The sequence below is a fragment of the Mesoplodon bidens genome (assembly GCF_964165515.1).
Source record: "Mesoplodon bidens genome assembly, chromosome: 3".
NCBI classification, from domain to species: Eukaryota; Metazoa; Chordata; class Mammalia; order Artiodactyla; family Ziphiidae; genus Mesoplodon; species Mesoplodon bidens.
This window is the reverse complement of record NC_138178.1, coordinates 4,474,082-4,491,187: the sequence shown is the minus strand read 5'-3', so window position 1 is coordinate 4,491,187 and position 17,106 is coordinate 4,474,082. Positions and strand designations below refer to the sequence as shown.

At 38.8% G+C, this 17,106-nt stretch overlaps 1 protein-coding gene across 1 annotated transcript in view; it reads left to right on the top strand.

Moving 5' to 3' along the window:
* Nucleotides 1-17,106, top strand: part of SLC39A12 (solute carrier family 39 member 12) — a 75,257-nt gene that overhangs the window by 42,253 nt on the left and 15,898 nt on the right. The window contains exons 9-12 of the mRNA XM_081229493.1: nt 1,340-1,450; nt 3,151-3,217; nt 7,322-7,480; nt 9,525-9,712. Coding sequence (XP_081085619.1) covers nt 1,340-1,450; nt 3,151-3,217; nt 7,322-7,480; nt 9,525-9,712 — 525 coding nt within the window. The remainder of the gene's footprint in view (nt 1-1,339; nt 1,451-3,150; nt 3,218-7,321; nt 7,481-9,524; nt 9,713-17,106) is intronic.

Below are 17,106 nucleotides of genomic sequence, written 5' to 3'. Positions count from 1 at the left end.
TTTATTATCCCCCCTAAATTTATTCAAAAATTCTATCTCATGCATCAAAAATAAGGTGGTTTATGGATGGATAGAAGGATGGTAGATAGATAGATGGGTGGTAAAATAGGTGTAATAAAATGTCAATCCTAGGATCTAGGGAGTGAATATCTGAGTGTTGACATCAGAGTTCTTTTAGCTTTTTTGTATATTTGAAACTTTTCACAATAAATAGGTTTTAAACAAAATTCTGTAGAAATTTTTTCTGTTTTAATGAATCAGGGTTGTTCTTTGGCCTGGGGCCCAAGCTAGGGTACTATAGTAATTCAGGAATTAGGAATGACAGTTTCAATCCCAACACTTTCTTAAAAACTTAGGAATCCCACTTTCTCTAAAAATTTAGGAACTTAACCTCCACAAAAAGAGTTCTAATCTAACTAAGCATTAAAGGCAATAATAAGATCCCCATTTATACACAATAGACTAGCATTCATGGACTGGAAAAACTAATTCAGAAAGCCAACATATCAACTTATGCATAATAATTAGAAATGTAACCAGATGGAAATGAGTGAAATAAATTCTGAACATTCAAAAATTATATTTTTTTCAGATGGTCCTTGGAGTTGTCAGGGAACTTAAAAGAGTTTTAAGAACATAATTTTAAGATTCATGATATTGTGTAAAAGAAAAGAAATGCAAATATTTTAGAAGCTACAAGTACTTTAATTGGTGACTATCTTTCTGGAGATATTCATTTAGTAGTTATAGGGTACAGTACGGTTTCAATGATCATCCTTTTGGTATCTCCATCGGAAAGAACTCAAAATTTAATTTTGCAGTAAATAAAAAGACAATATAAAATCACCACCATTCATGCCTTTGTAAATCATGACTAGAATTTTTGAGGTTGCATTCTTTTTTTTTATTGAAGAATAATTGATTTACAATGTATTAATTTCTGCTGTACAGCAAAGTAACTCAGTTATACATACATGTATTCTTTTTTCTATTCTTTCCCATTATGGTTTATCACAGGATATTGAATATAGTTCCCTGTGCTATACAGTAGGACCTTGTTGTTTATCCATACTATATATATTAGTTTGCATCTGCTAACCCCAAATTTGCGGTTGCATTCTTAAAGCATTTAGACTATGCATGATGTTTTAGGGCAGTCCTATGCCCTAAAACATTCATTTTAGCAAGTATTTATCCTGATGAAATTCTCCTAGTACCCTTTTGGTGTCATCCACCCCTTTGGCCAATAAGCAAAATGTTAAATAGAACTGTGGAATTAGCAAAGGCTGCACCTGTGTTCTTCTGGCTTCAGCACTAATTTTAAACCATCCTCATCCAGCAGGGCATGTCACTGGTTCATGGGCACATGGGACATTCCCGCCATCTTCCATTCAACACTGAATTAAGTGACCAGTCAGGCAGAGGCAAATCTGCTTCAACTATCCAGTTGGTAGGTTACTGACCTGAAGTATTCTACTGATTTGATTACCTTCTTTCCTTTATTCCTTGATAAATAGATGAGAATCAGTGGGCTAGATAAGTATTAATAGAATCCACTCCTGATTTGCCTATTCTTGATCATGATAAATCCTATTTGGAAAACTTTGCCAAACACCTGAAAGCTGTTTTCAAGGGTAAAATGCATTTTCCACAGATTCAAGCCACTCCTCTCTGCACCTCTTTGAAACCCACGTGGATCAGATTGACATAATAAACATATCCTTAATCACTCTGTTTACAAGGTTTGTTTTTTTTTTCCCCCCGGTGCACGGTACTCTCACTGTTGTGGCCTCTCCCCTTGCGGAGCACAGGCTCCAGACGCGCAGGCCCAGCCGCTCCGCGGCGTGTGGTCGGCAGGTGGACTCTCAACCACTGCGCCACCAGGGAAGCCCCGAATTTCCTGTTTTTTAAGGAAATTTTTTAAGGAAGAGGAACTCACAAATCTTTCCAGTCATCAAAGGAGTTTTAGATATTTGCCTCTAAATTCCTTTACATACTGTGACAATATATAGCTTTTTGGGAAAAAAAAAATCCTGGAATAAATGTCTGAACTCCTGTCTTTTAATAGTCTTTTGATCTTAATCAGGCTTTTGATATAATGTAATTTTTAAAAACCCCACATTTTTCTTTTGTTTCTAGATCCACCAATTTCAGGCAAGAGGCCTGTCTACCTCTTCTAATCCTGTATCCTTCAGATCCTACCTTCTCAGCCACCCTTCTCCAAAGATAGCCTATCGTTACATCTTTTGAATAACTGCTGTTATTCTAACATGTGAATGTTAAGTTTACTTTCTCTGTTTACATTAAAAATAAAGATGCTTATGTCTCACATTAAATTTGTCTCAAAGTTTCCACAATTTTGGGTGATAGGAATATGCTTCTAAAAGGACATGTTCCATAGACAGATAAGAAGTATTCTTTTCACACAATAGAACAAGAATCTTAGGCCTAGGGAGGGAAAGTGTCTTTCCTGAAATTGAACCATGAGTCAGTCTCTGAAATAAAATCATATCATCTCAACTTGTAGAAGTCAATTCCAAAATCTCACCTTCCTGTCATGTGAAAGGATGAAAAATCTTTTCAAATTGTATTCTTTTGTAAGTTTGTTGATCTCCTTTCTTAGTCAGCAAGTTTTGTTTTGTTTTGTTTTGTTTCCTGACTTGAAACGCAACAGAAACAGCATCTTATGCTACGATGAATGAAATGAAGTGTTAGGTTTGCAATGGTTTCTTCTCCACAGTCTACTTAAAGATCAGAAGAGAATTCCAGATCCACAGTCTACTGTACAGGAACAGGGCCAACTGAGGTCAAGGATCAAGAATCATTTTTTTTTCCTATGGCTTTTGGGTTTCATAAAGACTTCCATAATTTAATAATGAATTACAGACTATCTAAGTAGCCTCTAGCTCTCTATGGAAGACTCTGAGCTATGTAAGAGTGCTATTTCCATCTACATGTAGATAGTGGGAAACACTTGCTTGCAGACTCGTGGCTCTACCTTCTGTGTTTGTCTTTGAAATTGAAAAGTTCTAATATACTCCAGAGGATCAAAATGTCTTTTGATAATCAACATAACTCTTCATGTTTCATTTTTCGATAAAATGATGGCTATTGCTTATCATTCATATTTTATTTTTTAATTTAAAATAGAAAGGCCCAGAAGATGCACAGGCAGCTGAAATTCCTATAGGCAGTCTGAACGCCCCCAACAGAAAATGTGAGTACCAATTTTAAAAATCCAAACATTAAATATAGAAAGTGCCATAGAAAGAGGTTATATCTGTTTTGAAATAAATATGTGAAAACCATATAAATTTCATATTGGCTATGTATTTCATTATTAAAACTTTTGCAATGAAATTTTTAATAAGGGCTCATTCCTATCAGTCTTTGAAACCTACTACACATTAATATCAGTGTTACTTCATTCTTTAAAAATGTTTTCCCCAATGGCTTAAAACTGATCCTCTGGAAACTTTGATTAGCATAAATACTTACGTGGTTATCAAGGCTCTTTTAAAATCCTGCTTACATGATTTGAGCCTTTTACTTCCCATGAAGTCTGGAGACAGTACTGTTTTTTTGTCTTCTATCACAGTCTACTGATAATTCATCACAAATGTCTATCTCATTTATGATATTGTCATTAACATGGTAGAGTTCAAATCAGTGCTATCTCGTTATTCACATCTTATGCTATAACTCATTTGTTTGTATAATTTGCATCCAGTCTTCTTCTTTCTATAATTTTCCCTATTTCTGAATTTGATTAACCAATCTTGGTTAGGACTTTATTCCCTTTTGCTCATACTTCTGAATAATTCTTAGAACTTTTTTTTTTAAAGGTCTGTGTTGGTTTTCATCAGTTGCTCCTGAATCCTTGCCCCATTTTTCTAGCTGATATTACTCTTTTGTAAACACACTTCTCAATAGTTTAATGTTAAGCAGTCACGATTAGTTATGCCCATTCTATCAGAATAAGTTAGTTACCTGAGAAGAAAAAGAGGTATTTATTGAATACTTATTATATGCCAGGTACAATGCTAAACACGTGACATGGATTATCTCATTTAATCCTCCTACACTTTACTGAAGTAAGAATAATTAATATTCAAATTACACAAACGAAGAGACCAGTCATTAGAGAGGGTAAGTCACTGCCCAGGACTACATAGCTACTAAACTCTAACATTGAGGGACTAAGAAATGCTAATGCAGCAACAATTTCCTTGTGATCATTCATTCAGGCATAGATCCCTGTATTTTTTCACATTCTTTCATTCATTCAAGAAATGTTTGGGCTTCTTGGGTGGCGCAGTGGTTAAGAACCCACCTGCCAATGCAGGGGACACGGGTTCGAACCCTGGTCCAGGAAGATCCCACATGCCGCGGAGCAACTAGGCCTGTGCACCACAACTACTGAGCCTGTGCTCTAAAGCCCGCGAACCACAACTATTGAAGCCCACGTACCTAGAGCCTGTGCTCTGCAACAAGAGAAGCCACCACAATGAGAAGCCCGTGCACCGCAACAAAGAGTAGCCCGCTCACTGCAACTAGAGAAAGCCCACGCACAGCAACGAAGACCCAACGCAGCCAAAAATAATAAATAAACAAAGTAAATGAATTTAAAAAATGTTTGAGGATGTTTTAGGCACTGTGATTGCACTGGGGAATAAAATTAGGAATGGTCTTTATCCCTAGGTTGCAATGTGGTTGAGGATATAAATGCTAATAAGAACAAACAAGGTGGTAACAATCACTGTTCTGAGTGTGTTTGATATTTTCACGCCCGTAATTTGTTTATACGATTCAAAATATGTAATTACGTAGTCTGTCCAATTCTTTTTTCAGGACATTGGTAGTGATATTTTTCCTTCTAAATATTTAGTCCCAGGAGAAATTTTAGAAGGCCTGGCACCTAGAAAGTATAGCAGAGACATTTCTTTGTATTTGTTTTGAGAAGAAAGGAAGCGGAAAGAAGGCTACACCTAGTCCAATTAGGAGCAGAGAGTGGCTGTAATAATGGAAGTGGGAGTAATAATGATGGTCGTATTCAAATAGTTTGTAGACCTCGTATCTTTCTACTTCAGGTATCAGTCTTGGCATACAGAATGATTAGGGCACAAATCCAAATTCAGTTATGCAACTGCCCCTTTTGCCAGGGACATATTGAATTAGCTTCAAATATTTGATTACTTGTTGCATATTACCTCATTGGTGGAACTCAGGACGTGAAAGTCCTATCCACAGTCTGATTTAAATAAACAAAAAGCAGCGTGATACAAGGTCCAGCCTGGGCATTACCATGGAAAACCTCTGCTAAGTCAGAAATGTGGAACTCAAAATGACGTCCATGTACCGAAGGAAAGGTAAAATATTATTGATAGTTCTGTAACGAATACATTGATCTGCCAGTGAACGCTTGTCTTATCTTCCACTGAGTAATGTTTCAATTGTCTTAAACAACATGCACAATGTGCTCCTTGTTGTTTATATGCAAATATGTATATTTGCCTTGTGGCTTGTTACATAGCCATGATCTGACATTTAGAAACCCATCATCAGAGATAACAAAATAATAGGCAACAAAAATAGGCTGCAGTGTTTCTTGGCAAAGTATAAATTGGGTAAAGTAAAGTATAAAGTATAAATCCATCCAAATATATGCTGTTAATATCAAAACTGTATGTAGGCATACACACAGGCATGGATTGGAAATCACAATTTACTTGTATGCTGCAATGTTGTCACATGGATTACTTTAAATTATTTGATTTTATTTCCACAAAGAAGAGCTTTACTTCTGAAAATTGGCAGGAACAGCTGAGTGACCTGTTTGCATTTTTAGGCTCAGATAGCTTCCAGGCAATGCCAGTAAGAACTCTCTGAATTCAATACTTTGATATTTATTCTGTATTTTTATGACTGTTGCTTAAAATCTTCTCATTTTTGTTAAAGAATGAAATGAATTAGGAAACCACCAGAACGATAGAACTGAGTCTCACCGTGATGGTTCTAAATAAAGCATGATTTTGAGATGTAAAATGCATGGCATGTCTTTCCAACACAGGCAATACACTTATCTCCTGGCTGACAGTCTGGGCTAGATCTGCTGTTTACTGAAGTTCCTTATTTCACAGTGTGGGCTATGAAATAAGTCAAATCATATCCCCCCAGTAAACCATATTTACAATACAGTCCCTCCACAGTCTTAGACCAGGTAACAGAAACCGGAAGGTAACCTCTTCCTATTTTTATTGAGTGTCCAGTTATTAGAATATTGTGGGCAGTTCTGATAGTAACAATAGCAACTCCCAACACCTGTCACACAGTATACATCAACTGAGTAATTAGACTAAAGCAATTGATTTTAATGGCTGTTCTTATCAAATGGTATACCTAGGTAGTTCACTGTCAGAATATGTGTTATCCCTGGAATACTTTTTGTATTTGTTAATGGCTCCAACCCATAATACTAATGCACAGTTTTAGGTTTTTGAAAACAGAAATTCTGTCCATCAAAAAGTTGAACCCAACTGTGATCTAATTATTTCATTAATTAAACCCATTATGGTCCAGTTTATTTCATTGGCTGTCTACTAATCACCTAATGTATATAATGTAATAGAACCGCATGAAGACAGCTTCTCTTTATTTTATTCAACATCTAGTTGGTCTAGTCAGAAAGACAGAACATTCAGTAAATGTTCCAAAGCTAACTTTGGGATCGGAAGGGATGGAAGCGGTTCTGCCGTGGTCACATTTGGGGAGTGAAGGAGGCAGTAGAGGAGGGTGGTTAGCACCAACCAGAAAGGGGAACGATCACAGAGTGGCAGGAGGTTGACAGTTGACTCCAGGAGACTGACACGAGGGGCAGTCTGACTCAGGGGACAGTTTCAGAAAATAGACTCCATTTTAATGGCATTCTGCTCCGAGGGTCTTAAATTATTTAAAAATGCTTCACAAAAGACATTATGTGGAAAGGTCATCGAATGTATTTTGGAAAGTTATACCAGTGTTATTTTTATCTTCTTTTGGCACAGCTGAACAGGAGGATAGAAGAGCGAATGCCCTAACTTATCTCATAATTAGTCAGACCCATTAGAAAAATGGTGACCATAAATCCAAGTGTGCCATATCGGTTGCCATATTCGCATCTCCGGTCCTGACCTATTTTGAAAGCTGAGACAAAGTGGAGTTACTTAATCTGGTGCAATTTAAGAATGTCGAGGCTGGAGGGGAAAGTTGGTCGTAACTGAAGGATTCCATGAACTATGTAGTGCTTTGTTAATGCTTCTAACACCTTTTTTTGGTTCTTTAGGCAAAACCATTAGCTTGTTAGCAGTAATGATCCTGGTTGGAGACAGCCTGCATAATTTTGCAGATGGCCTAGTCATAGGAGCAGCCTTCTCATCTTCATCCGAGTCAGGAGTGACCACAACAATTGCTATCTTGTGTCATGAAATTCCCCACGAAATGGGTAAGTCTGACAGTAGAATCACTCTTCCTGCTTGCTGAGAAAATCATAATATATTGCTAGCCATGGTTTACTAGGCTTCTTTTTCCACCACATGATTGAAAGATGAATACTTTCTGTTCATAATTTATTTAAACCATCAAAAGCAAAGAACTAGAAAAAAAATTCCTGTACCTCAAGATAGAATTCAATTAGACCCCTTTATGATATTTCCTGGATCCAGAAGTGACTCTTTTTGGATTCTGGAGAATTCTATATGGGAAACAGTCATTAAAGGTGGGGGGAAGGGATAAATTAGGAGGTTGGGATTAAGATATACACACTACTATCTATAAAATAGATAATCTACAAGGACCTACTGTATAGCACAGGGAACTCTGCTCAATACTCTGTAATAACCTATATGGGAAAAGAATCTAAAAAACAATGGATGTATGTATATGTATAACTGAACCACTTTGCTGCACAACTGAAACTAACACAACATTGTAAATCAACTATACCCCAATACAAAATAAAAATTAAATTAAAAGATAAATAAAAATACTGGCATAATAAAAAGATTCTTTAAATTTTTTAAAAAAGAATTTCAGCAAAAACTTTAAAATCTGCATATTAAATGTGGGAAAAACATTAATAGGAGAACTTTTGATCCATTATGTCAGCAAACAGGCCAGTGAGATAAAATAACATTTAAATTAAAGCCAAACCATGGTTTCATCAGCCTGATTTACACAAAATGTCTAAAGCCAAGTGTAACATTGAAATGACAGGCATATGGTATCAGATTCATGTAAGACACTTTTTCTGGATAATCTTAATAACCCATGTAATTCAAATCCTGCCTCCCAGGAACCAAGAGGAGATGGAATAGACATTTCTGAAACAGGTCCAGAAAGAGGAGAAGCTGGTCCCAGGCACACGCGAGCCCTAGAGAGAGGGCTTTTGGCAGTCACTCTTTCTTATCTCACTTTCACATTTACATTGCCCACTTGGGCCACCCCTGACCTCTTGGGTTCTGTATCTATTGCCCAAAGTCCTGTCACTGATCATCACTGACCCATTCCTCTCTGAGGAGTTTATCCAAGGTCCTTCCTGAATCCGTTAAGACATAACCTGGTCTGGGGGCCATATTATATGGTCCTATTTTAGCTACTATGATAAAACCCAACAGAGGTGGCTGACAGTCTGCAACAGGCCAGCAAAAATGTCTGAAGACCTGTTCATAGGATTAATTATGCAATAGAACTAGGAAACTGAGTCCCCAGGCTGTCGCTTTTTTAAAATTTTTTATTGAAGTCTAGTTGATTTACAATGTTGTGTCAATTTCTGCTGCATAGCAAACTGACTCAGTTATACACACATAGACATTTCTTTTTTATATTCTTTTCCATTATGTCTCTTTATTGAACTTCAGCCTCTTCTCAATCCCAAAACTAAGAAATAGAGCCTCTCAGGTTACAAGATCATTCTTCTTTTGGAGGAAAAGTGTAGAGGGAATAAGGTGGTTTTTCTATAATCATTAAGGCAGTAAAACATTTTCTAAAGGAAAAACTTGTTTTCCTAACCAACTTTTGCCATGATTTAAAAATCTCCTTAAGTCATTTTCTCTTTCTCCATAGCAGTTCCTGCCTAAGTAAAAAAAAAATAAGCCCATACAATGTTTACTACCTTGGGATTTTGCCTGGCAAGTTTCCAGGTAAAAAGCTTCAGAAATCCCAGGGCAGCAAGTACTTTATTTTGCATTCGTCTCAGTTGAATATGTCACAGGACATTAGGAAGTAAAGAGTATGTCACAGTTCTCTCTGTATATACTATCTTCCAGAGCAGTAAAAGGAACAGAACTCTTGAAATGTAACTTCCTAAAGTATCATGAGTTAGGCTATAAATCCTAGAGAAATATAGGAAAGTGTTTTATTAACTGATCATTCAATTTTACTTATAAAATTGGCCCCAGTTGCTGAAATTTGAAACAAATAGCACATGAGTTGAACAAAGGCATCATCGGTTAAATGATAATTCTATTTTCTTTTCCCTTAAATTTCAGGAGACTTTGCTGTGCTCTTAAGCTCCGGACTTCCTGTTAAGATTGCCATCCTGATGAATTTTATAAGTGCTTTAACTGCCTTCATAGGACTGTATATTGGCCTCTCGGTATCCACGGATCCATGTATTCAAAACTGGATCTTAACAGTTACTGCTGGGATGTTCTTATATTTATCCTTGGTGGAAATGGTAAGCTTTGTGGTTTTTCTATTTCGTTTTTCCAAACACTAAAAATGCAAAACAGAGAAAAAGCAGCAAAACGGAAGGATCAATAGGGAGATTCTCTTCTCTTTCTGTGCAATCCAAGAAAGTAAGTGGTAGGCAGAAGAAACATAATTTGAGATTCAGAGAATATTGACATTCTTTTAACTGAAATTAAGTGGAATGATTGAAACCTTTATAATTGTCAAAAAGTGATTGTCATTTCATTCTGCTCCAGCTTTGCATCTATAAAAGAGGCCTATACTTCCAGCTGAAAAATGAAAAGTTCTGTTAAACAGCCAGCCATTTTGTTTCTACATTAGAAAATATTTCAACTGAATTTGTCATTAAATTAAAGGGCTCTTTGGCTTTAATGAACCAGCCCTATCTTTAAGCTGCCAAAGCGCTATCATGCTGGTGAAATGAGAAAGATTATTATAGTATTGAATCTCTAAAATTGCAATATATTTTTCCTGAAGAGGTCCTTGCTGACATTAATGGTTAGGTTAACTCAATCATCACGTTTCATCCCCTAGAGTCTGAATTGAACCTGGGAAATTTCACTTTTTTTTTTTTTTTTTGCCTCTTAAGTTCTGTTCTCTGCAAGATAAACCAGTTTTTTTAAGGTCACCTTCTATTAGATTGTTTACAACTTACATGTCTTTTTTTTTTTTTTTGGCTGCGCCATGGGGCCTGGAGATTTTAGTTCCCGACCAGGGATTGAGCCTGGGCTCTGGCTGTGAAAGTGCCAAGTCCTAACCACTGGACCACCAGGGAATCCCCTACAACTTACATGTCTTAAGATAAAAGTCATAATGATTTTCCTGTCTCATGGACGGGAATAAGGCAAATTAAAATGGCATAAATTAACAAAAGAAATACATATTTTTAAAATCACCCTTTGTTTTTTTTTTTAGATGTTGGGGTAGGAGTTTATTAATTAATTTATTTATTTTTGCTGCGTTGGGTCTTCGTTTCTGTGCGAGGGCTTTCTCTAATTATGGCAAGTGGGGGCCACTCTTCATCGCGTGCGCGGGCCTCTCACTATCGCGGCCTTTCTTGTTGCAGAGCTTAGGCTCCAGACGTGCAGGCTCAGTAGTTGTGGCTCACGGGCCTAGTTGCTCCTCAGCATGTGGGATCCTCCCAGACCAGGGCTCGAACCCGTGTCCCCTGCATTAGCAGGCAGATTCTCAACCACTGTGCCACCAGGGAAGCCCCAAATCACCCATTTTTAAAAAGAAGTCTTTATTGAATTTGTTACAGTATTGCTTCTGTTTTATGGTTTGGTTTTTTGGCCACGAGTCATGTGGGATCTTAGCTCCCCAACCAGCGAACGAACCCGCACCCCCTGCATTGGAAGGCAAAGTCTTAACCACTGGACCACTAGGGAAGTCCCAACAAAAGAACTATTTAAGACCTAAGATCAATAGAAAGCCAATCTGATCAGAAATAAAACATGATTACATGCATCCTGGAGCAGAAACATAAAATAAACAATCTTGAAGGTCATATGTGGAACAGGACCATTGAGGTTGACTAGTGATTTGGCAGAAACCAGCAATTGTCCTGGAAGTAAGTAAAGAGACTTCCATAAGGGAAAAATTCTGGAAGGCAGGAACCTGGGCTTATACAACCAGAAGAGTGCATTCTGTAAGCAGAATTCAAGAAGGGGACTCTTCAAGTAAAACCACCATCTTAAACTGTGCTGTAGGGACTTCCCTGGCGGTCCAGTGGTGAGGACTCCACCTTCTACTGCTGGGGCTTGGGTGGGGAGGCACGGGTTCAATCTCTGGTCAGGGAACTAAGATCCCCCATGCCTGTCGGGGCACAGCCAAAAAAAAAAAAAAAAGAAACCCACTGTAAATGCTTCTGACTTTTTGGTGGTCTTTCTTAATTCTCATGAGATTCAAGTATATGAGGTAAACACCAAAATGTACTTTCATATTTAGAAATGTTCTTACATATTGTCTATGATACTCAGGGAATTCCCTAATCTTGATAGTGAATATAGTCAGAGGTGCAGCTGATTCTACCCATCTTTTCTGAACCCCGGTCCCCAACCCGCAATCAGTGTTAGAGAATCCTGCCATCCTTCCAGTTTGAGAAATCTGGATTTCTCGCCTTGTGTGACTTAGAAAGCACATGGCCACTCATCACTGAATGTCGTGAGCTACCTTTTATTTAAAATGTCTGTAGATCCATCCTTAAGTTCACTCTGGAGCCTCCTGATTTTCAGCTTTGCATTTTTTTAAAACATCTTTATTGGAGTATAATTGCTTTACAATGGTGGGTTAGTTTCTGCTTTATAACAAAGTGAATCCGTTATACATATACATATGTCCCCATATCTCTTCTCTCTTGCGTCTCCCTCCCTCCCACCCTCCCTATCCCACCCCTCTAGGTGGTCACAACAGCTTTGCATTTCTAATTACTTTTTTCTTTAGGAGTTCGTTGGGGGCAGTTGCTATATTCTTTTGAAGTTGATTTTGTGTTTTAACACAGTGTAGTCTCTCTTCAAGTATGATGGATGTGGATGTACGTAGTTAGTCCTTTCTCTTTGTCTCCTAAAATTGACCTGAAAAGATGATCAAGAACCATTTGAGCCCTAAGCTAAAGACATCATTTTCCCCTCAATGTTTCTTCTCCCAGTCTTGTAAGGATAAAGAATTGCTTGTAAGAAAACAATGTGGCTGACATCCTATGAAATTCTAACTAGAAGAAATCCTGACCTTATTGCAAATTACTATTGGCCAAAGAAAAATCAGCATCCTGGCAAAAAGACAGGAAAGAAAATACTCTGAGTTTCCTGGGGCTACTTCCTATAATCCAGGTCACCTGCTCTCACGGCCTTTAGAGTAACTTCTAAACAAATACAGCTCTTTCACATAGTGGCAAGTTTAACTCTTGTACTCTGGGGCCATGCCAAAGAAAATACTTTTTTGTCATTACAAGGGAAGAAAACAAGGTTTCAAGACTCTGTACAACAGCAAAGAAAATAAATGACAGCCACTAAAGGGTAAGGGGGAATACTTTCATTCACTGGCTATTTACCAAATTCTGGAAATTTACCAGGCATCTTCTGAACAAGGTTAATGTGAAAAGATTAGCTAGATTTTTGCTTTGCTTATTTGTTTCAAAGAAATTGGGTGTGTTATTTCAAACTCCTAAAAGGAAAAGAACTGGGGGCAAAAATGGGGCCATTAGCAATGATGCCAACAAAGCAGAAAGTCTGCACTAGGCAAGTCTTCCAGCCTAAACTTCTCCAAAGTGGTATTGCCTTATCCAAGCACATCACCTCTCAGTTCCACTGAATAGTTTCTAAAGTAAGTTAAGAATGAATGCAGCTCTGGGTGGCCAGAGGAAATTCATTCTCTCTTATAAAGATCCATGTGCTAGACTGGGTTTCCCCAAAGCAGAGTCGAAGACAGAGGCGTGTGTGAAGTCAGTCAACTTGGGAGGTGACCCCGGGGAGCAGAAGGGAAGGGCAGGTGGGGTGAAACAGAGAAGGATAAAAAGTCAGTAAAACAGTGGGTTTTTGTTAAGTTCAATACCACCATGGGGCATCCACCACACAGGACCTACTGAGGGGGCTTCTGTCCCCATTGTTTGTTGGTCCCATAAGCGTCACCTCCCACATTTCAGGTGATACATGCCTGAGTGCCAAGGGAGTTCCCCGGCAGTGCCATGCCATCATGCTGAGGAGCCCAGGGCAAGAGAAAGAGGAATGTAGTGTAGACCTGAAACAAGGCTTTGTACAGGACTGGTTAACGCCCTCTTGGAAATGGTCTCTGCCGCAGTAGCTGGGATGAGAGATGGGCTGAAAGAATATGAAATAGCACACACGTGCTGGCCATTAACAGTTGACCCCACCCACCACTCAAATATGCTCCTGGTCTCCTTCACTTTGGAATTCCATCTATACCAAAGCCCCTGCAGAGCGGTAGACAGCAAAAATCTCCACAAAGACTTCATACAAGGTAGTTAGTGGAAACAGTCTCTAAACCCTACTGGTCTTGAGGCAATATTTGATATTCATGATCTCTGTCCTTTCAGCAGACAATCTTGATTCTCCCCACCTTCAGGCAGCACTTTGGCTGACCTCGATTTCGTTGCTGGTAGGGACACCCAGATCTTCCCTGAGGGATCCTCTTTGTCCTTGTCAGGCCATAGTTCCTGTGGTTGCCTGTTCACCACTGTCACCAGGTGTGGAAACACCAAGAAAGGCTCCACGGAATTCTCAGGTTTCCAGATACAGTCCTTGCTTACTCCATTGTGTAGCAATCACCCTACTCGTCATGGTAACCACTGACGATTGTTCCCATCAGCATAATAACTTTTTTCTCTATTGGTTGATCCATTAGCATGAGATGCTCAAGTGACCAGGTGGTAGACATAACTTCAAGTTCAGTGGAAACATTCCCTGGTGTATTCTTCTCAAGGACAAGGATCTGTGTGATCCAATGGTGCTAAAGTTTGCAGGAACAGGAAGCACAAATTCTAAAAGCAGAAAAACTGGCAGTGATTATATACTATTGCTTCTTGATTTTGCCTGTTGTTTCTGCTCTTATTTCTATTATTTCCTTCCTTCTACTCACTTTGCATTTCATTTTCTGATCATTTTCTGGGTTCATGAGGTGGAACGATGTATCATTGATTTTCATTGTTTTCTCCTTTTCTAGTATAAGTATTTAGAGCTGTAAATTTCCCTCTAAGCACTGCTTTGCTGAGTCTCATGTATTTTGATATGTTCTGTTTCCAGTGCTGATCATTTTGAAATGTTTTTAAACATTCACAGCATCTCATGATTTTTTCTTATTTGACCCATGTACTATATGGAAGTATGTTACCTAATTTCTCAATACTTATAGCTTTAAAAAATATCTTTTAGTTATTTATTTTAATTCTTGCATAGTCAGAGAATATCCTTTGTATTATTTTAGCCCTTTGAAATATTCTGAGACTTTTTTTATGGCCCAGAGTATGGTCTATCCTGGTGAATGGCCCCATGTGCATTTGAAAAGTACATGAGTGCGACTGCTGTTGGGTGAGGGGCTCTGTGAATGTCAATTAAGTCAGGCTGGTTGATAGTGTTCTTCATATTTTCAAATTCCATAATGATTTTTTTTCTCCACTAGTTCTGTTAATTATTGAGGAAATGATTGAGGGAGTTAGGATACAGACCTAACTTTGTGGGTTTCCCTATTTCTTTCTTAGTTCTATCAATTTTGCTTCATGCATTTGACACTCTGATATTAGATGCATGCATATATAGGGCTGCTACATCTTCTTAATTGAATTGATACTTTTATCACCATGAACGATTCCTCTTTATCTCTGGTAAAAGTCCTCGTCCTAAGTCTCCTTTGCCTGCTGTTGATATAGTCACACCTGCTTTCCTGCTTACTATTTGCACAGAATATGGAAAGTAAGTGGTAGGGCTTTGAAAGAGTATTTGAAGTGACGTAACAGGAGAAATGTCTGATGCAATCAGCCGTGTCTGTGATTAATATGTTAATATCCATGTATCTTGTTTATCTTATTTCCCTAAATCTTATTTATAACAAATCTATTGGTTTGTGATCTTTTTCATACTCCCATGTTTGCTACAAAGATTTCATGAGATTTGTTCTTTATAGATGGAATAGCCCCTGAAAGATATACATGTCCTAGTCTTGGAAGCTTGTGAATATGTTATCTCACATATGAAAAGAAACTATGCAGGTGTGATTAAGGTTTAGAATCCAGAGATGGGAAGATTACCCTGGATTATCTGGGTGGTCCCAATCTAATCACCAGTTGTTAAAAGTGGAAAACCTTCCCCAGCTGTGGTCAGACAAAGATATGTGATGACAGAAAGGTCAGAGAGATTTGACGTTGCTGAATTTGAAACTGGAGGAAGGGGACCAGGAGCTCAGGAATGCAGGCAGCCTCTAGAAGCTGGAAAAGGCAAAGAAACAGCTTCTCCCCTAAAGAATCCAAAATGGAAAAATATGTCCCCAAATTCAGGTCCAGCTGCTCCCCGCTCGAAAATCAATACCCGAGAGGCAGTTGTTGGTAGAAAGGAAAATTGCTTTTAATCAGAATGCTGGTGATCTGGGGAGATGATTGACTCAGTGTCCCCCCCAAACCATCTGCTTGGCCATGAAAGTTTTTAAAGGGAAAAACGGAGGTAATCTCAGTTAATCATTGAGATGGGGGTCAGAGTCGTCACCATCCCCTGCTGCATGCAGGCTTGTTGACTTCTTGTGATCTTCCTTTAGATGCTGTCTTGTTCACACAGTTGGTCCACACTGTTTGTTCACGAGATTACTGAAGGAGAAGCAAGGGAAGAGTCACCTGTTAATTACTTATCCTTCTTTTCTACTTCTTTGATCTACAGAAAGAACCAACAAGTTAGGCAAGGTATTGTGTGAGCACAAGCTCTGATAGGTGTGCTGGGGCTGGGGATGAGTAGAGCATGGGGGTGCCTGATTGAAAAGTTAGTTACAGTGTAGCTTTGCTGAGTGGACAAGAAAGGGGGTTTCCTGCTGTGGGCTGTTTCCTGCAAAGAGCTGTTTACAAATCCCCCCCCCCCCCCGCCAGATATCATTCCATTTCTATGGGATTAGGGAAGAAGGTCCATCTTATGTAGCTGCTTCATGCTGTGAAAGGGCCTCGAGGTCTTAGTGTGAAAGATATTGACATGGGTTTGAAGCATCTCTTAGCTGACAGCTTCAGTTGCCCGTTTACATATACGAGCAGAAAAAGCTATAATTATTTATTTATTTTTAAAGAGCTCACATCTTTTTTGTTGTTTTAAATTTATTTATTTATTTATTTATTTTTGGCTGTGTTGGGTCTTCGTTGCTGTGCGAGGGCTCTTCTCTAGTTGCGGCGAGCAGGGGCCACTCTTCATCGCGGTGCGCGGGCCTCTCACTATCGCGGCCTCTCTTGTTGCGGAGCACAGGCTCCAGACGCGCAGGCTCAGTGGTTGTGGCTCACGGGGCCAGCTGCTCCATGGCATATGGGATCTTCCCAGACCAGGGCTCGAACCCGTGTCCCCTGCATTGGCAGGCAGATTCTCAACCACTGCGCCACCAGGGAAGCCCAAGCTACAATTATTTTGATGCCTACAAAGATACAGATTGTTATGTGCAATAGTGTTAATCCCATTCTCTTAAGGCCAGTGCTTGGAGTTGTGGGAGCCATAGATTCAGTGCTGCTCAAGATGGAGCAGCTTATGTCCTGACTGCAGTCTGATCATCATGCAGTTAGCCCTTCCTTCTTGTGGCAATTATAGTGTCTGTAAAACAACTCAGGAGTGTGCATCAGACACTGTCTGTGACCCTATTATCCTAATCATTAACTGCTTGAACCTGCTCTTCTGTGACCCAGGAAGGCCT